Genomic DNA, 21,874 nt, shown 5'->3' on the forward strand with positions numbered 1-21,874 from the left:
GCCAACACCCACCCTGACGACAGGATGCTCATGGTTGAAAACTTAATGATAATGCTGCTCTTGAACATTACGAATAAATACTTGACCTACTTTTGTTGATGATAGTTATTGCCTGGTAATTGTAAGGTATAAATATTAGCTGCCACATGTCCGATCGTTATTTATGTTTTGCTATATGTTGCCATGATTAATTAACCGGAGATGAGGAAATGCCAAATACCAAGAATTAACACCAATTGTTCATGGGATTTTCTTCATATTAACTAGCTGTTGCACTTGCCCTTGTATTAGGTGTCTCAACAGCTCATATACTGTACCTTTGTATATTTTGTGGTTTGGAACACCTTTGAATCATTGCACAAATTACCATATAGAACTTGAGTATTACAAGTTGAAAATCTATATGTCATTTTAATTGCCCACTCTGAAGTGGGGATGTTCTCTATCCATACATAGAAACATAGAAACATAGAAAATAGGTGCAGGAGTAGGCCATTCAGCCCTTCAAGCCTGCACCGCCATTTATTAAGACCATGGCTGATCATCCAACTCAGAACCCTGCACCAGCCTTCCCTCCATACCCCCGATCCCCGTAGCCACAAGGGCCATATCTAACTCCCTCTTAAATATAGCCAATGAACTGGCCTCAACTGTTTCCTGTGGCAGAGAATTCCACAGATTCACCACTCTCTGTGTGAAGAAGTTTTTCCTAATCTCGGTCCTAAAAGGCTTCCCCTTTATCCTCAAACTGTGACCCCTCGTTCTGGACTTCCCCAACATCGGGAACAATCTTCCTGCATCTAGCCTGTCCAATCCCTTTAGGATTTTATACGTTTCAATCAGATCCCCCCTCAATCTTCTAAATTCCAATGAGTACAAGCCCAGTTCATCCAGTATTTCTTCATATGAAAGTCCTGCCATCCCAGGAATCAATCTGGTGAACCTTCTTTGTACTCCCTCTATGGCAAGGATGTCTTTCCTCAGATTATGGGACCAAAACTGCACACAATACTCCAGGTGTGGTCTCACCAAGGCCTTGTACAACTGCAGTAGTACCTCCCTGCTCCTATACTCGAATCCTCTCGCTATAAATGCCAGTATACCATTCACCTTTTTCACCGCCTGCTCTACCTGCATGCCCACTTTCAATGACTGGCGTATAATGACACCCAGGTCTCGTTGCACCTCCCCTTTTCCTAATCGGCCACCATTCAGATAGTAATCTGTTTTCCTATTTTTGCCACCAAAGTGGATAACTTCACATTTATCCACATTAAATTGCATCTGCCATGAATTTGCCCACTCACCCAACCTATCCAAGTCACCCTGCATCCTCTTAGCATCCTCCTCACAGCTAACACTGCCGCCCAGCTTCGTGTCATCCGCAAACTTGGAGATGCTGCATTTAATTCCCTCATCCAAGTCATTAATATATATTGTAAACAACTGGGGTCCCAGCACTGAGCCTTGCGGTACCCCACTAGTCACTGCCTGCCATTCTGAAAAGGTCCTGTTTATTCCCACTCTTTGCTTCCTGTCTGCTAACCAATTCTCTATCCACATCAATACCTTACCCCCAATACCGTGTGCTTTAAGTTTGCACACTAATCTCCTGTGTGGGACCTTGTCAAAAGCCTTTTGAAAATCCAAATATACCACATCTACTGGTTCTCCCCTATCCACTCTACTAGTTACATCCTCAAAAAATTCTATGAGATTCATCAGACATGATTTTCCTTTCACAAATCCATGCTGACTTTGTCCGATGATTTCATTGCTTTCCAAATGTGCTGTTATCACATCTTTGATAAATGACTCCAGCAGTTTCCCCACCACCGACGTTAGGCTAACCGGTCTATAATTCCCCGGTTTCTCTCTCCCTCCTTTTTTAAAAAGTGGGGTACATTAGCCACCCTCCAATCCTCAGGAACTAGTCCAGAATCTAACGAGTTTTGAAAAATTATCACTAATGCATCTACTATTTTTGGGCTACTTCCTTAAGCACTCTGGGATGCAGACCATCTGGCCCTGGGGATTTATCTGCCTTTAATCCCTTCAATTTACCCAACACCACTTCCCTACTAACATGTATTTCACTCAGTTTCTCCATCTCACCGGACCCTCTGTCCCCTACTATTTCTGGAAGATTATTTATGTCCTCCTTAGTGAAGACAGAACCAAAGTAATTATTCAATTGGTCTGCCATGTCCTTGCTCCCCATAATCAATTCACCTGTTTCTGTCTGTAGGGGACCTACATTTGTCTTTACCAGCCTTTTCCTTTTTACATATCTATAAAAGCTTTTACAGTCAGTTTTTATGTTCCCTGCCAGTTTTCTCTCATAATCCTTTTTCCCCTTCCTAATTAAGCCCTTTGCCCTCCTCTGCTGAACTCTGAATTTCTCCCATTCCTCAGGTGAGCCACTTTTTCTGGCTAATTTGTACGCTTCTTCTTTGGAATTGATACTATCCCTAATTTCTCTTGTCAGCCACAGGTGCACTACCTTCCTTGATTTATTCTTTTGCCAAACTGGGATGAACAATTGTTGTAGTTCATCCATGCAATCTTTAAATGCTTGCCATTGCATATCCACTGTCAATCCTTTAAGTGTCATTTGCTAGTCTATCTTAGCTAATTCACATTTCATACCTTCAAAGTTATCCCTCTTTAGGTTCAGAACCTTTGTTTCTGAAGTAACTATGTCACGCTCCATCTTAATGAAGAATTCCACCATATTATGGTCACTCCTACCCAAGGGGCCTCTCACGACAAGATTGCTAATTAACCCTTCTTCATTGCTCAAAACCCAGTCCAGAATAGCCTGCTCTCTAGTCGGTTCCTCGACATGTTGGTTCAAAAAACCATCCCGCATACATTCCAAGAAATCCTCTTCCTCAGCACCTTTACCAATTTGGTTCACCCAATCTACATGTAGATTGAAGTCACCCATTATAACTGCTATTCCTTTATTGCACACATTTCTAATTTCCTGTTTAATACCATCTCCGACCTCACTACTACTGTTAGGTGGCCTGTACACAACTCCCACCAGCGTCTTCTGCCCCTTAGTGTTACGCAGCTCTACCCATATCGATTCCACATCTTCCCGGCTTATGTCCTTCCTTTCTATTGCGTTAATCTCATCTTTAACCAGCAATGCTATCCCACCTCCTTTTCTTTCATGTCTATCCCTCCTGAATATTTAATATCCCTGAACGTTGAGCTCCCATCCTTGGTCACCCTGGAGCCATGTCTCTGTGATCCCAACTATATCATAATCATTAATAACAATCTGCACTTTCAATTCATCCACCTTGTTACAAATGCTCCTTGCATTGACACACAAAGCCTTCAGATGCTCGTTTACAACTCTCATAGCCCTTATACAATTATGTTGAAAAGTGGCCCTTTTTGATGCTTGCCCTGGATTCGTCGGCCTGCCACTTTTACTTTTCTCCTTACTACTTTTTGCTTCTACCCTCACTTTACACCCCTCTGTCTCTCTGCACTGGTTCCCATCCCCCTGTTGTGAACTAACTTCCTCTCGCCTAGCCTCTTTAATTTGATTCCCACCCCCCAACCATTCTAGTTTAAAGTCACCTCAGTAGCCCTTGCTAATCTCCCTGCCAAGATATTGGTCCCCCTAGGATTCAAGTGTAACCCGTCCTTTTTGTACAGGTCACGCCTGCGCCAAAAGAGGTCCCAATGATCCAAAAACTTGAATCCCTGCCTCCTGCTCCAATCCCTCAGCCGCGCATTTATCCTCCACCTCATCGCATTCCTACTGTCACTGTCGCGTGGCACAGGCAGTAATCCCGAGATTACTACCTTTGCGGTCCTTTTTCTCAACTCCCTTCCTAGCTCCATATATTCTCCTTTCAGGACCTCTTCCCTTTTCCTACCTACGTCATTGGTACCTATATGTACCATGACTTCTGGCTCCTCACCCTCCCACTTCAGGATATCTTGAACACGATCAGAAATATCCCGGACCCTGGCACCAGGGAGGCAAACTACCATCCGGGTCTCTGGACTGCGTCCACAGAATCGCCTATCTGACCCCCTTACTATCGAGTCCCCTATCATAACTGCACAAAAGTCTTAGGTCCCTAGATTTTCTTTTATGGTTTCAGATGGTATGGCCTCCACAGAGCCCTGATGATCTAATCATCATCAAGGCTGCCTAGGATTACCTGGAGAGACAGAAGCAAGCAAGACAACCAAAGTCTGCAGAAGAACTGTGGGAAGTTCTCCAAGATGCTTGGAAGAACCTACCAACTGATTTTCTTATAAACACAAGAAATTCTGCAGGTACACAAAGCTGGAATAACTCTGCAGGTTAGGCAGCATCCATGGAAATGAAGAAACAATTGATGTTGTTTCAGGCAGAGACCCTTCTTAAGGACTGGAAATGAAGGGGGAAGACACCAGAATAAAAAGGTGAAGGAGGGGAAGAAGGATAGCTAAGTGGGTGGGAAAGGTAAAGGGCTGGAGATGAAGAAATCTGATAGGGCAAGAGACTGGACCATAGGAGAAAGGGAAGGAGGAGGGGCACCAGCGGAGGTGATAGGCAGATGAGAAAGGCAAGAGGCCAGAGTGGGGATGAGGGGAGGGGGAGGGAATTTTTTTTACTGGATGGAGAAATCAATATTTATGCCATCAGGGTATAGAACTACATGCCAATTTTAAAGGCAAAGGGTAGTCACACTAAATATTGATTTAGTTTCTTCACTGTTTATTGTTCCTACAGTTTTTTAATATTTAGAAACTTTTCTTTTCATTACTTTTGAAAGCATTTTCACTTTACAAATCTGTGCAAGATTTATATTTACACCAATCAAACCTTGGCCATTTGTTATAATGACTGTTGCTGTATTAAAACAGCAAGGGCAAATTTTGCCAAAAATATGAGGTTTGGCAGATGGTAAGGCAGGACTAGGTATGCCTGTATCTTATTCGTTAGATGGAGCATTTGGATTAGAGTTGTAGCTGAAATTCTTCTGTGCAGTTTCTATTACATTAACTTCAACCTCCCCCTTCTTTACATTTTGTTTTCCCTGAGATGCAGGGGAGGGAGTAGACATTTAATTTGGGTCCTGCCTCTTTGTATATTTAGAGGGTGAAGGATGAGGCAGGTTAGGTTTCATATTTTTCTCCATAATATTGATAACTGTGTTTGAATAGCATCCTTCAATCTGCAATGTGCAAGATGAAAGTTCCTTGATTATTTTAGATGAGGACATGGTGCTTTTACCCCACATCTCTCTTTTACTCTGAACTGCTCCAAGTCACTGGCCCCCTCTTTCTGAACAGACCAAGAACCAATAGGAAGGCTGTAGAGTGCTATGATGCTGCATGTGAATTTTGCCCCATTTCATATTGCGATCCCTATAAATCAGACAAATGATTACAATAGCCTTCAGTTACATTTACAGCTGTACATAGGTACATGGCAATTAGAACTGAAATTTCACCATCGAGGAGATCTCTTCAATTTCTTCCTTATCGATACAGATCGCATGAAGAGATGTTGCCACAATCATCGGTAAGTGAATGTTGCTTATCTTGAAAATGATACCTCAGAGGATAATGTCCAAACTATGCTGGCTCATTTATGATTTACACTATTTAAGTCTGAAGAAAAACTTGCATCGACAGAATATACTGTATGTCAAAAGTAAATTTCCTTTCCTCATTTCATACAGCTAAACTGTGAAGTCACTACTGCCAATATCAATTTGACAGACCCAAAGGCAATGTAGAAGAAGAAGAAGAAAGCCCTTAACTCTGAGTGGAATCATCAGGACACCGTCATGACGGCGTTTTTTTTAGCAGGCTAGCTCGACGCTCAACCCAGCATGGATGGAAAGCGTGGAAGGGAACCGGCTGGATTCAAACTCGGGAGCCTTCGCTCTGAAGTCTGGCACTGATGCCACTACGCCACCAGCCGGCTAAAGGCAATGTATCTTCCTATAATCAGAATCAGAAACAGGTTTAGCATCACCGGCATATGTTGTGAAATGTGTTAACTTTGCAGCAGCAGTTCAATGCAATACATGATATACAGGAAAAAACTGAATTACAGTAGGTATATAATATGTACATGAAATAGTTAAATTGAATAAGTAGTGCAAAAACATAAATTTTCTAAAAAAGTAGTGAGGTAGTGTTCATGGTTTCAATATCCATTCAAAAATCAGATGGCAGAGGGGAAGAAGCTATTCCTGAATCATTTAGAAAAGGGCATGTATGGGTGGTGAGGGTCCTTAATGATGGATACCACCTTCCTGAGGCACCTCTGCTTGAAGATGCCTTGGCTACCATGGAGGCTAGTAGTCATGATGGAGCTGACTAAGTTTACAACTCTCTGCGGCTTACTTCAATCCTGTACAGTGGCCCCCCACCCCATACCAGACAGTGATACTGTCAGGCAGAATGCTTTCCACATCTGCAGAAATTTACAAATGTTTGAGGTGATATTCCAAATCTTTATAGCTGTGTAAATATGCTGGGACCAGGTTAGGGTCTCAGGGATATTAACACCCAGGAACTTGAAGTTGCTCGCTCTCTCCACTTCTGCTCCCTCCATAAGGATTGGTGTGAGTTCCCTCGACCTACCCTCTCTGAAGTCCACAATCAGCTCTTTGGTCTTATTGATGCTGAGTGCAAAGTTGTTGCTGTGTCATCACTCAACTAGCTGGTTTATCTCGCTCCTATAAGCCCTCTCGTCACCATCTGAGATTCTGCCAATAATGGTAGAGCAGTGGGCTAAGCACATAGCCCTGAGGTGCACCAGAGTTGATCTTCAGCAAGGTGGAGATGTTGACCTGCACAGATTGTGGTCTTCCCGTTAGGAAGTCAGGGATTCAGTTGCAAAAGGTGGTACAGAGGCCCAGGTTCTGTAGCTTTTCAATCAGGACTGTAGGAATGAAGGTGTTAAATGCTGAGCTATAGTCAATAAACAGCATCCTGACAAAGGTATTTGTATTGTCTAGGTGATCTAAGGGCTCATGGACAGCCAAGGAGATCACGTCCACTGTAGACCTATTGTGACTAAAGGCAAATTGCAATGGGTACAGGTCCTTGCTGATCCTTGATTCTAGCCATGACCAAGCTCTCAAAGCATTTCATCACCATAGATATGAGTGCTACTGTGCTCACACTGCTCTTCTTGGCCACTGGTATAGTTGTTAACATTTGAAGCAGGTGGGAATTTCCAACTGTAGCAGTGAGAGATTGAAAATGTCTTTGAGCACTCTGCCAATTGGTTGACACAAATTTTCAAAGCCTTACCAGGTTCTCCATTGAGGCCCACAGTCTTGTGAGGATTCACCCTCCTGAAAGACAGCCTGACGTTAGTCTCCAGGACAGAGATCACAGGGTCACCAGGTGCAGCAGGGATCCTTATAGCTGTAGTTTTATTCTTCCTTTCAAAGTGAGCATAAAAGGTGTTGAGCTCATCTGGGAGTGAAGCAACCCTGCCATTCATGATGTTGAGCTTTAATTTGTAAGAAGTAATGGCCTGCAAACCTTGCTAGAGTTGATGTGCATCCAATATTGCTTCCAACCTCACTCAGAATTGTTCCTTAGCTCTTGAAATAGCCCTCCTCGTCGTACCTGGTTTTCTTGTACACACCTGGTCACCAGCCTTAAATGCCATAGATCTAGCCCTCAGCAGACTACGAATTTCCTGGTTCATCTACAACTTTTGATTTGGGTATGTGCAGTATGTTCTTGTAGTCACACAGCATCCACACAGGTTTTAATGAAGTCAGTGACTGCTGTGGTGTACACATTCAAACTCAAAGACAAATCCCTGTGTACCGTCCAGTCCACTGACTCAAAGCAGTCCTGTAAGTGTTCCTGCACCTCCCTTGTCCAAACCCTCTTGGTCCTCATTGCTGGGGCTGCAGTCTTCAGTCTCTGCCTATACTCAGGGAGTAGGGGCAAAGCCAGGTGATCAGACTTTCCAAAGTGTGGGTGTGGAATAGCACAGTAAGCACTCTTGATTGTGGTGTAACAGTCATCCAGTGCACTGCTACAAGTTCGTTGATCATAATCACTTAGATACTTTTTCAAGCTGACCTGGTTAAAATCCCCACAATGACAGGGAAAACATCAGGGTGTGCTGTTTCATGCCTGTTGATCATATCGTTCAGGTTGTCTAGAGCCTGTTTGACATTGGCCTATGGTGGATTGTACACGGCTACCAAAATTATTACTTGAATCTCCAGCGGGAAGTAAGATGGCCGGTGTTCTAGGTTTGGAGAACAGGACTGGGAGAGTATCGCCACGTTTGTGCACCATGAGGAATTGATCATGAAGCACCTTCCCCACCCCCGGCCTTTGGCTTTAAAAGACTTAGCAGTCCTATCTTGGCGGTGTAACCTGAACCCATCAATTTGAATCTTAATGCTTAATGGTCTGAGGGTGGATAAATCTCCTGGACCTGATGGAATGCACCCTTGGGTTCTGAAGGAAGCAGCTGGACAGATTGTGGAGGCATTTATGATGATCTTTCAAGAACCAATAGATTCTGGCATTGTACTGGATGACTGGAAAATTGCAAATGTTAGTGGAATATTTAAGAAGGGTGGGAGGCAGCAGAAAGGAAACTATAGACCTATTAGCCTGACATCAGTGGTTGGAAAGTTGTTGGAATAGATAGTTAGGGATGAGACTACAGAGTACCTGGAGGCACATGACAAGATAGGCCAAAGCCACATGGTTTCCTGAAAGGAAAATCCTGCCTGACTAACCTACTGCAATTTTTTGAGGAAGTTACAAGCAGGGTAGACAAAGGAGATGCAGTAGATGTGGTGTACTTGGGTTTTCAGAGGGCCTTTGACAAGGTGCCGCACATGAGGCGGTTTAGCAAGATAACAGCCCATGGAATTATGATTTGGACAATGGGGTTAATGGATTTGTGGCTAAATTTGTGGATTATACAAAGATAGGTGGAAGAGCGGGTAGTGTTGGGGAAACAGAGAGCCTGCAGAGAGACTGAAATAGTTTAGGGGAATGGGCAAAGAAGTGGCAAATGAAATACAATGTTGGAAAGTGTATGGTCATGCACTTTGGTGAAAGAAATAAACGGGAAGACTATTATTTGGATAGAGAGAGAATTCAAAATGCAGAGATGCAAAGGGACTTGGGAGTAGGTTAACCTCCAGGTTGAGTCGGTGGTGAAGAAGGCAAATGCAATGTTGGCATTCATTTCTAGAGATATAGATGTTAAGAGCAGGGATGTGATGTTGAGGCTCTATAAGAAACTTGTGAGACCACACTTGGAATATTGTGTGTCGTTTTGGCTCCTTATTTTAGAAAGGATATACCGACATTGAAGAGGATTCAGAGAGCATTCACGAGAATGTTTCCAGGAATGAAAGGGTTACCATATGAGGAATGTCTGGCAGCTCTTGGACTGTATCCCCTGGAGTTCAGGAAAATGAGGTGAGATCTTATAGAAACATTCCAAATGTTAAAAGGCCTGAACAGATTAGATATAGGGGAGTCTAGGACAAGAAGGTATGACTTCAGAGGTTTAGAATGTCCATTTAGAACAGAGATGTGGAGAAATTACTTCAGTCAGAGGGTGGTAAATTTGTGGAATTTGTTGCCACAGGTGGCTGTGGAGGCCAAGTCATTGCATGCATTTAAGGCAGAGATAGATAGGTTCTTGATTAGCCAGAGCATCAAAGGGTATAGGGAAAAAGTAAGGGAGTGGCGATGACTGGAAGAGTTGGATCAACCCATGATTGAATGGTGGAACAGACTTGATGGGCCAAATCGCCTACTTCTTCTCCTATATCTTATGGCCGTATGATCTTATATCTCTGATTTATTTATTACCTAATTTTCTAAGGATCCAAGTTCTTAAAAAGGGTCCCTAACCAGAAACACAAACTGGTTCCTTTTTCCACAAATGCAAGTGGACCTTCCAGCTGTTCAATTCTATGTTTCACATTCTAGTATTTGCAGTTTTGTTTTGATAATCAACAATCTCTATTGTGAACAACATCATGGACTGATCTGCCACAACTCTCTTGGCTTTTATTACCTCCGAGTGAAAAAAAGATACGTTGTATCAGTCCTGAAAAGCTGGGCCTCTTTTGAGGCCAATCACTAGCTCCAGATAATCTAGCCAGGAAAACTATCACCTGTGCATGAATCCTGTCTAGTCCCATAAGAAACGTGTACTTTTCAATCAAATGGCTTTGCATTTTTGTTTTACATAGAAACATAGAAAATAGGTGCAGGAGTAGGCCATTCGGCCCTTCGAGCCTGCACCGCCATTCAGAATGATCATGGTTGATCATCCAACTCAGAACCCTGTACCAGCCCTCTCTCCATACCCCCTGATCCCTGTAGCCACAAGGGCCATATCTAACTCCCTCTTAAATATAGCCAATGAACTGGCCTCAACTGTTTCCTGTGGCAGAGAATTCCACAGATTCACCACTCTCTGTGTGAAGAAGTTTTCCCTAATCTCGGTCCTAAAAGGCTTGCCCTTTATCTTCAAACTGTGAGCCCTCGTTCTGGACTTCCCCAACATCAGGAACAATCTTCCTACATCTAGCCTGTCCAATCCTTTTAGAATTTTATATATTTCAATAAGATTTCCCCCTCAATCTTCTAAATTCCAGCGAGTATAAGCCTAGTCGATCCAGTCTTTCATCATATGAAAGTCCTGCCATCCCAGGAATCAATCTGGTGAACCTTCTTTGTATTCCCTCTATGGCAAGAATGTCTGTCCTCAGATTAGGGGACCAAAACTGCACACAATACTCCAGGCGTGGTCTCACCAAGGCCTTGTACAATTGCAGTAGTACCTCCCTGTTCCTGTACTCAAATCCTCTTGCTATGAATGCCAGCATACCATTCGCCTTTTTCACCGCCTGCTATACCTGCATGCCCACTTTCAATGACTGGTGTATAATGACACCCAGGTCTCATTGCACCTCCCCTTTTCCAAATCAGCCACCATTCAGATAATAATCTGTTTTCCTGTTTTTGCCAGCAAAGTGGATAACCTCACATTTATCCACATTAAATTGCATCTGCCATGAATTTGCCCACTCACCCAACCTATCCAAGTCACCCTGCATCCTCTTAGCATCCTCCTCACAGCTAACACTGCCACCCAGCTTCGTGTCATCCGCAAACTTGGAGATGCTGCATTTAATTCCCTCATCTAAGTCATTAATATATATTGTAAACAACTGGGGTCCCAGCACTGAGCCTTGCGATACCCCATTAGTCACTGCCTGACATTCTGAAAAGTTCCCGTTTATTCCCACTCTTTGCTTCCTGTCTGCCGACCAATTCTCTATCCACATCAATACCATGCCCCCAATACCATGTGCTTTAAGTTTGCACAGTAATCTCCTGTGTGGAACCTTGTCAAAAGCCTTTTGAAAATCCAAATATACCACATCCACTGGTTCTCCCCTATCCACTCTACTAGTTACATCCTCAAAAAATTCTATGAGATTCGTCAGACATGACTTTCCTTTCACAAATCCATGCTGACTTTGTTCGATGATTTCACCGCTTTCCAAATGTGCTGTTATCACATCTTTGATAACTGACTCTAGCATTTTCCCCACCACCGATGTCAGGCTAACCGGTCTATAATTCCCCGATTTCTCTCTTCCTCCTTTTTTAAAAAGTGGGGTTACATTAGCCACCCTCCAATCCTCAGGAACTAATTTTAGAATTAGTTTTAGAATGTACAACGTGTCCAGTCGGCTTAAAATCCCCTCATAAGACTGTGCCTCTTCCAGCAATCAGTCACCTAGTGCGTCTCGTGTAGGTGATCTTAATTCTATTCCTCTCTTCATTGGTGTCACCTGACTGAAGTGCTTCTAGCAATCTCTTTATATTTTCATAATTTCCCTTTCAATTACAGTTTCATTCACTGTCATATCTCTACCAGGCATATCTCCCCTCAAATAAATTCTACTGCTCTCTCCAATAAGGTTTCTGTTTATCTTTTACCTAGTTCTAATAAAAGAATTCATCATCCAGAAGTTAACCGCTTATCTCTCCACAGATGATGATCTGACCTACTGAGCATTTTCTGGCTTGACCTGCTGAGTTCTTCACCAGTTCACTTAGAGCAAATATTTAATTGGAATCTCCTTCGTTTGGACAAGATATAAAACCAAAACTGTGAGTGGTCTGGTTCAACTTCAAAAATCAGTGTAGCTAAAAAAAAATCCCCAAGAATTTATTAATGAAACAGATGTATTAAAATAAAGCATACTTCAACAAGCAAAATCATTGGTTTTGCAAGAAAAGGTCAGCATTGCAAAGCAAACAAACCTTTGAAAGAGTTGAATATTAAGTTAAAATAAAGAAAGATTATGATTAGAGTCAGTGAGGTTGTGGAAACAATACTGCAGAGCAACTAGTGCCAGCTTATCAAAGATACAGCCAAACCAAAGTTTGAGGGTTAAAGAACTAGATGCATTTACACTCTTGGCATGAAAAGTGAAACTCAAGAGGCAATTTAGCATCAGAGCTGTACAGAAACTGGTCTTTCTGCCAGTTTGAAATACAACTGGAGCCCCTAGCCGGGGGCAGTTGGTGGGGGTGGTGGGAGGATGGGTGTTGGAAGATGCAGTATCAGAAGGATAATTCCAGCAGAAGCAAAAAGTAATAAAACAATAGCACTCATTTTTTTTATAAGTGAATGGTACCAAGAATGAGGGTATGAAATGTGAAGAGCAACTATAGATATTGGGGTCATTATTCTCATTTGAACTTTGCCTGATTTGTCCCTCTCAAAACAGTTCTCCTGCCTTCTCCCTGTATCCTTTCACTCTCTTACTAATCAAGAACCTACAAACCTCTGGTTTAAATATACCCAACAACATGGCCACCACAGCTGTGTGTGGCAAAGAATTCCACAGATTCACCACCTGCTGGCTAAAGAATTCCTCCTCATCTCTCATCTTGGAGACAGGGGCGGCTAGAATTGGTTAATTCTGACCCAAGTAACAAGTTGGAGGCGAAAGTGAATTATAGGAAACCCACGCATAGCTACTAACTTAGCAACTATCCCATAAGCTCCAGGATAGAAGCTTGCTATTGTACACAAGATAAAGATGGAACTGCACGTGGCTCGCATAAGACATGAAGCACTGAAGTTTGAGGACTCATATAGCACATAGGTGCTGAAGATTGACTGAAAAAGACTTACTACATTTAAGGTAATCACAGCACATGCAGGATAGAGAGAAATGAGGTTGAAGAAGATAATAGACAGCATAATAAAAAGACACTTTGAATCGGGACCATTGTTCCAGTTCGAGTGACTCGCAGGTTGATGTCAGCTTGTGATAAAGGGGAAAGTTTCTCCTGAAGGTAAACCCCGAATTCCATGTAAATTCTTTCTATCTACATGTGTCACAACCAGAGGTTGTTTTTAAAAGAAAAAGATTTTCCCCCCAATTAGTATGTGGATTCTATTTTCTCAGTGTCTCCTCATGAGAATGCATCGTTCCTTGGATTGTTTACCTTTTATATAAAATTGTTTATCTTGGACTAGCTCTGGGTTTTCACTTTATGTTGCAGGTGTCTCATTTGGTATCATGAGGATTTAAGATATCTTTGTATTTATCACTTCTCTTAAATTTGGGATCATTTAATTAGCAAGGAATTTTCAATGTCTTGCAATGTGGTTGTTGCCGTTGGGGGTTATTGCTTCATCTGGACACCTGGAATGTCTGATTGGTCCTGAATGCATTTCAGCGGGGGTTGGGGGGGACAGGCTTGCCAACCCGTCTTTGCTTGGTCGTTGTGGATCCTTGTCTGGTGAAACTCTGACTGAGTTCTTCTGTGTATCATGACTGCTTTCAGTTCTTCTAGATTCTGTATAGTTTGCCTGAGTTCTTGTTAGTTTTGCTGGTAACTTCTGTAATAAATCTTTCGTTTTGTTTGAGTTGCCAAAATTGCAGTGATTCCTGCACTTGAGTTCACTGGTGACTCTTACAACATAGTAGAGTAAATAAAGTATACAAGGATTCAAAGGTCCATTTTAATGTCAGAGAAATGGATACATCCTGAAATGCTTTTTTTCACAAACATCCACAAAAACAGAGAAGTGCCCCAAAGAATGAACAACAGTTAAACGTGAGAACCCCAAAGTCCCCCCCAGCGCCTCCCTCCCGCGTGTAAGCGGCAGCGAGCAACAATCCCCTCTCCCCCCACCAGCAAAGAAGAGAAAGCATCAAGCATCAACACTGCCACCAAGCACTCAAGCGTGAGCAAAACAATAGCAAAGACAGAGACTTGCAGTTACCCCAAAGACTTCGCGTTTCACCCGGCATTCAACATACCACAGGTTCTCTCTCTCCCTAATAAGGGAGAAGGAGATGACTCCATTTTCCTAGCGAGCCGGGAGACATAACAAGCAACTCACTGGTGTACGATGTTAGAAGTCCATTACGTCACTTTTTTCAAGCTCTGTGCCTGAAGATCACAAAGATCCCGGGTCTTCGGGCATACAGCAGTAGATTTTCCCCCAACGACACACAGGTCTCCTGCTGTGACACCAACCCTCAATCCGCCCATCTCCAGAGCCCCAAGATCTTAGGCTTCCAAATTCGAGCCGGACTCTCAGGCCGAACCCTTGGCGTGTCAAACAATGGCCAGTCCTGAAACCCCGAGAGTGGGTCCCATTCCTGCAAAGAACCGAAGTTAGCATGTAACTCCAGGTCAGGGTCTTCAAAGAAACCCTGAAAGGGAAAATAAAAATATTAAAGATGGAAATAGAGCTTTTTCCAAAGATGCAAGCAAAGGAGTCGCTGTTTAGCAGCATCTTAACTTCACTTCACCTCTCCTGGAAGATAAGAAGATCGGTCAAAACAGCCAACATGATGATGAAAAGATGATGGATATAATTTCAACAATACATTTTTTTAAAAAAGATAAATATTTGAAGAGCTAAATTGAAAGAGAGAAGGAAAACTAGGTGGATAACTCCTACACGATGTACATTGCCATGAATCTCCATGGCCCTACAGATGTATTTATTCTTGGGGGAAATGGGGATCCAAATTCTGCTTTCACAGAAAACTGGCATTTCAAGCAATGTGTATTCTTTTGGATTCTGAAGACCTTTTCAATTCATAACAACTTTTTAAGTTGTCAGTCACAGACAGGATCAAGGATGTCAGTTGCAGCTGTCGATCCCAGAAGATCATGGGTTTGCGCCTCCGGTGGACTGTGTCCTCTCCAGGGCGAAAGCCTGGGCAGGAAGATTTGACGAACCGGCTATTACCCATGCAGCGGGTTCCCCCTCTCCACGTCACTGATGTAGTCCAAGGGAAGGGCAAGCACCGACACAGCTTGGCACCAGTGTCGTCACAGAGGTTGCCAGAGTGAAGTTGTAAACAACATCAAACTGCCTTACAGACCCTGGCTCCAGATTTCTTCCTCGTGGTTTACTCCTGAAGTCTTTCCCATAGGTGGGTACGGCCGCAAGGCAGCAGAGGTTTAAAATCAGAGTTTTCCTTCTGCTAAGCAGGCTGCTGTCCAAGGCTGATGAGCCTCACCTGCCTGAAGCATCTGGTTTTGCGACGCCAGTGGTCCGCCTTTGCCCCTTCTCTTGTCAGAAGAAACAGTTCTGCCGGGCCTAGTAGCTAAGCCAAGATTTGAACTTGGTTGTCAGAGGCGCACATTATTTGGAGCAGCTTATAGGTAGTGGGAGCTTACCCCCACTACCACCCCCGGCTATAACAACCTTAGGAACCATATCAGTTGCAGTGATTTATCAATCAGCCTTCTCCCTTGATATAATAGCAACATAAATTAGCCCTGCCACAGATTAAAGTATGTGCAGGCTTCCATAGTTGCGAGCTAGGGCTTTTCTCTTTGGAGTGAAGGAGGACAAGAGGTGATTTGATAGAGGTGTATAAAATTATAAGAATTATATAGAGTGGGCAGCCTGAGACCTTTTCTTAGGGAGGAAATGGCTAACACGATGGGGCATTGGAAGAGAGTAAAGTGGGGAGATGTCAGAAGTATGTTTGTTATAAAATACACAAAGAGTGGTGGGTATGCGAAAAATCGCTGCCAGGGATAATGGTAGAGGCAGGTACATCAGGGACATTTAAGAGACTCTTAAATGAATCTGATCTAAATCTATTTATCCCATTTACATTGAAACATGCAGTGAAATGCACCATTTATGTTAATAACCACCACATGCTAAGGATGTGCTGGGGGGCAGCCCACAACTGTCATCACACATTCCAGTACCAACATAGCATGCCCACAAGAGCCACACACAACCCCCCCCCCCCACCAAGCCTGGTCTCTGACTTCCCCAGTGGACTCGCAAACCCATGACTTCAGCTGTCCGACCTCGATTTCCACAATCACCAACTTCGATCTTCGGTATCAACCACAGGATTTTCTGGTACTGGAACTCCCAACTCCAGCCCTTGGATTCCAGATTCTCTAGCCTGGGGTTTGGGGTCACTGACCACCATACCTCCAATCTGCAAGGACCTCAAATCCCAGGATTTGCTGACCTGTGGGGACTTGCCCACCTGGGAGGGTCACCAGCCCTCATCCTCGCTGGGCTTCATCCATAGCACTTGTCCACCCAACATACAATACCAGAGCCCTGAGTTCAAATCCCCCACATCGCTGCCCTTAAATCCTAACCCAACTCCTAACTCCCCACTGTCCCAAAAACATTCCCTACAAACCTGAAAAACTGAAGTTTGACACATGGATAAAAGAAAAACAGAGGGCTATGTGGGCAGAATGGGTTAGACTGGTCTTAGAGTAGGTTGAAAGGCTTGTATTGTGTGCACTGTTGTCTGTTTGAGATGACCCACTTACAGGTATTGGATAGACCAATCTGCAACATCATCTTGGATAAGTGAGGAAAGACAAAGGTAGCCATTTTGTTACATAAAGGATCACAATTAAATGCCTACCTGTCAACCAATCACTTGGATCCACCCATCGTTTGCTAGCTCATGCTTCACCCCTTCCTTTTTCTTTTAAATAAACCCACTATCTTTCAGCTGAAATGAAGGATCTTGACCCAAAGTATTCACTGTCCATTTCTCTCTACACATGCTGCTTGACCCACTGAGATCCTCCAGCATCTTGTTTATTGCTGCTGATTGCAGCATCTGCAGTGTATGCCTACACAATTCTGTACTATTGCTTAGACACTCTGTTGCATTCTAAAGAAATGGCTTTTGTGCCGGTGTGGTCAGGGAGGCTGAGACAAAATTGAGTAGCAGAAATGGATTGTGGAAGACAACACATTGGCTGTGTGGGTGATGGGGAGGTGGGGTGGTTCTGAAAGCAGAGTGTTTCACTTCCTGCAGTTTTTTCTAAGTCAGTGCAGATCTTAAGACTGCATTGTCCCAGAATAACTCAACAACAGACAGAGTCACAGAGCAATACAGAACAGATACAGGCCCTTCAGCCCAACAAATCCATGCTGACTATGCTGCCCACCCAACTAATCTCAACTTCCTGCATTTGCCCTATATCCCATCAGGCCTCTCCCCTCCATGTGCTTCATAAATGATACTATTATACCAGCCTCAACTGCTTCCTCTGATGGCTCATTCCACCTGTTCACTATCCTTTGTGGGGGAAAAAATGCCCTCAGGTTCCTTTTAAATCATTTCCCTCTGAGACCTTAAACTTATCTCCCTTAGTTCTAGATTCCCCTACCCTGGGTTACCATTCTGCTAACCGTTACCATTCAGCATGGTAAATGCCTTTTCCACTACCCTGTCTACCTGTGACACCCCTTCCAATCAACTCTTCTCTTCCTCTATACCATTTCACTAGCCCCAGTGCCCTACCATTCATAAGCCATTCTCTGGTTTGACCTTCCAAAATGCATCGGCTTGCATGCCGAACAATGAGATCCAAGCTTCCTTCTCTTTACTCAGCATTAAAATCAGCACTATATGGGAAAATTTCCAAGATCGATTTTAAAAATATGGAACTTATTAGAATAGATAAAATTATTTAGAATTATGAAAAGCTAGGGTAACAAAAACAATTCTTCCAATGGGATACAACTCAGAACAAGCAGATACTTCAGGCAAAACCAGGGGGAAAATGGAGCATAGTGAGGCTATGTTGTATATGTAAGATTAATGATTATACAAAGACAAAAGTCAACAGTTACGATGAGGTTAGGGCAATGTTTTCACTTGGAAATGGGCCTCCGTGGCTCTGTTTGCATGTTCTTCTTGTGACTCTGAAGGTTAAATGGCCATTACAAATTACCCCTTTTTTTAGGTGTGTAGCATAATCAAACTCTTCACGGTAATGTGGTGAGAAATGATTACAAGGAAAACTAGTGAGAGAATAGGATTGCACTGTGAATCAGCCTAGGGGTGAAATGGTTTCCTATTCCCTACAAGAACATGAAAAAATTGTGTATTTAACATTTCAAGAACATTTGAATAATCCTATATATTTTGTTTAAGCATTTTTGTTCAGTTAAATAATTACAGGTTATATGTAAAAGCACATGAATTGCATACATCATCACACTACAATGTGGTACATGCACATCTTGCTTAAAGTAAACTCAACGTTAAACCAACATTTTGGACCCCTGTGTCTTCATCTGAATTAGTTTAATGTTTTGAAGATACAAAACATAACATTGGCAATGAGGTGTTTTCAAAATGAAACCGAGACAGCTTCTGACCTGTTAAAGCACAACAAGATGTTCAGTCTAAAAAAAAACAGTGAGAGATGGTCGAAATTTATAAAAACGTAAAAATGTGCTGAAATGTTCAAGTTTTTAAACAAAGCAGCAAGTTTTCCAGAAGGGAAGACACAATCAAGTTTTTTTTAAGTCAGTAAATGGAAAAATTCATGGGTTCATAAAAAGTGAGAACTGGGTGATAATAATCATTTAAACAAAAACAGAAATGGCTGGCTACATCAGAAAGATTGACATATTTGATTACATAAAAGAGATGTATACTGAACTAACTGAACAATATTTTGAATTAAATAACCAATGACAAACAAGTGCCAATTTTGTTGAAGCAACACACATAAAAGTTGCTGGTGAACGCAGCAGGCCAGGCAGCATCTCTAGGAAGAGGTGCAGTCGACGTTTCAGGCCGAGACCCTTCTAGTCCTGATGAAGGGTCTCGGCCTGAAACGTCGACTGCACCTCTTCCTAGAGATGCTGCCTGGCCTGCTGCGTTCACCAGCAACTTTTATGTGTGTTGCTTGAATTTCCAGCATCTGCAGAATTCCTGTTGTTTGCCAATTTTGTTGAGTCCATTAGATTTAAAGGCATGCAATTTGCTTCAAAGTTTAACTGCTCGAGCTAAACCAGCAGAAATGAGCTTTGCTGATATTCTCAAAGTGATGCAGGAACATTTAGAACTGAAGCCATTGTTGATTGCAGGACACTTTAGGTTTCAAGAGCAGAATCATAAAGAAGGGGAGTCCATTTCAGCATATGTGGCTGAATTGAAGAGATTGTCTGAGCATTATTAAGACAGTGGTCTTAACGATACACTGAGAAGTATATGGAAGCTTAAAATTCAACATTTAAAAATGGTTCCTAGCTGAAGCACAACTTACATTTAAAAGACAGTTGAAATCGCTGTTTCAATGGAAACTGCAGACACACAATTGAGTTGCAGTCAGAATGAAAGTGAGTGTGAACAAAATTACAGCATCAAACTTAGAAACCAGCCTGGGCAAACAAATTATGTTACCATTGTGGCAGGGCTTATATGCACCAAACAAATACACATTTAATGGTGAAACTTGTAGAAAGTAGGTCACATACAAAGAGCACGCTGGGCAGACAAAGATAAATGGATTGAACAGAGAAGAGAAAAAGTGGGAATAACATTCATAACAGTGAAATACAACAACCAACAAGACACATTGAGCTTGTATGTGGTAAACACAGAAGGAGCAGCATTGTTGGGACATGATTGGCTGAGACAACTACAACTTAATTGGAGATCCATCCACAATTTTCATGCCACATTCCTTGCAATGATGCTATTTGAAAGTGAATTAAGAAAGGTACTGGATGATGCCACAACTGTCTCCATGCCAAACACCATGAATCATTGCCCATCAGAGGACAAACAGGCATTAGTGCCAACCTCTGTGCCTCTGGTTGGAAAGCTAATTGGACCAAGCTGCTCAATGGAAGCATGAAAGTGGTGAAAGCAGTGGTCTGGCTACAATTGTTTTTGTAGGTAATCTATCTGAGAAAGCTTCTGATATGTTAATCAGGCAGTTACTCGCAAAATATGGCTTGGTTTTAAGCTGGAAGAGAGTTCAAGGAGCTTGAGGAAAGTTGCAAGAACATGGCTTTTGTGAGTACAAAGAACCAGGATCTACTCTGCCTGCATTAAGGTTACTGGGAGACAAAAAGTTGCTTGTAAAAGTAGATACAAAGACCAGAGCCCAGCTGGATGAATGGAAGACGAAAAAGAAACGAGTCAATGGAGATATGAAAACAAAGGATTCATCAGATGATGTTGCAGATGAGAAAACTAAGAGGAGAGATGGGATCGTAAAGGAGCAATAGAAGGATTAATAAGAGAACACTCCAGTGAAGTGAATGCACCTGCCCAAGATCAAGATGCTCAAACTAGAAAAAAAAGATATATGCACACACACACACATATATGTATATATATATATGAGGGGTGATTGATAAGTTCGTGGCCTAAGGTAAACGGAGTCAATTTTAGAAAACCTAGCACATTTATTTTTCAACATAGTCCCCTCCTACATTTACACACTTAGTCCAGCGGTCATGGAGCATACGGATCTTGGACCTCCAGAGAGTGTCCACGGCAAGGGTGATTGATACGTTCGTGGCCTACGGTAGAAGGAGATGAGTTATACAGCTCTCATTACATGCACATGCAGTTCAACGCTTTGAGTGATGATGCAGAAAGTTTGAAGTTAATAACTCCACCCTGCCACCCAATACATTTTTTTGGTATAAACCAACTTTTATCTACATAATGAATTCGCTAGAAATCGCATCTCTTACCTCGGGGACCATGCAAATACATTTCCACAAACCAAACAGTACAGTAACCCATGGTACAGCAAATTCGTTTTGGAGGTTATCTCTCGCAAAAGTTTTAAAATGAAAAGCTATAGAAACGATTTTTCCTTAGCACGACTTTCTAACTTGAATTTTCCCAGAAGGATAAGCCGTAAAAGATAAAAGCACAATAAAACTTTCTGATTTATACCTTAGTTCCATGATAAAAATCATCGACAACTTCGAAACCCATAAAAGGGAACTGCATGTGAGTGTGTGTGTCGATGCCCCCTGGCAGGACAAGTTTGCCGGATGCGTCGATGACTCTCGCCCCTGCAGGCAGCGGTAAATCGAGCCCCACACCCTGGATGAATCCATCCTCAATGTAGACGTCGGCGAACTCCGAGCAGTCCTCATTCACCACTTTCCCTCCTCGAATTAGGATGCGGTTGTGGGCGTTCAGCGTTGGTTCCATTTTCCAGAGAGATCAGGAGAGTCCGGATAAAACTGTTGATTCCTCCTCCCTTTCGCTCCAGTTTTAACCACAGTCCGTGGCGGTACTACGTTTGCCCCCGCCCACCGATGCAAGGGGACAGCGGAAACGGTGGAACAGGTCAGTGATTGCCCGTTCACAGAACACATTTAATATTGCAAGAGACAGACCCTTCCGAAGAAGTGAGACTACCGTTCATTTTGAACTTACAGAGGATGCGATTGGATTTTTCCACTCACTTCAACACTGAACTGATTCCACAAAGTTTGGACTCACTTTCGAGGACTTTATAGCTCATGTTTTCAGTATTATTTACTATGACTAATATTTGT

The 21,874-nt window shown here is 42.7% G+C and overlaps 1 protein-coding gene across 1 annotated transcript in view; it reads right to left on the reverse strand.

Annotated features, from left to right (window-relative positions):
• Window positions 1-21,537, reverse strand: part of dpys (dihydropyrimidinase) — a 68,779-nt gene extending 47,242 nt beyond the window's left edge. Inside the window, exon 1 of the mRNA XM_072274934.1 lies at window positions 21,261-21,537. Within this exon, the coding sequence (XP_072131035.1) occupies window positions 21,261-21,524 (264 nt within the window). The 5' untranslated portion in view covers window positions 21,525-21,537. The remainder of the gene's footprint in view (window positions 1-21,260) is intronic.
• Between the last annotated feature and the right edge of the window lie 337 nt (window positions 21,538-21,874).

The sequence above is a fragment of the Mobula birostris genome, chromosome 1 (genome assembly GCF_030028105.1).
Source record: "Mobula birostris isolate sMobBir1 chromosome 1, sMobBir1.hap1, whole genome shotgun sequence".
Lineage (NCBI taxonomy): Eukaryota > Metazoa > Chordata > Chondrichthyes > Myliobatiformes > Myliobatidae > Mobula > Mobula birostris.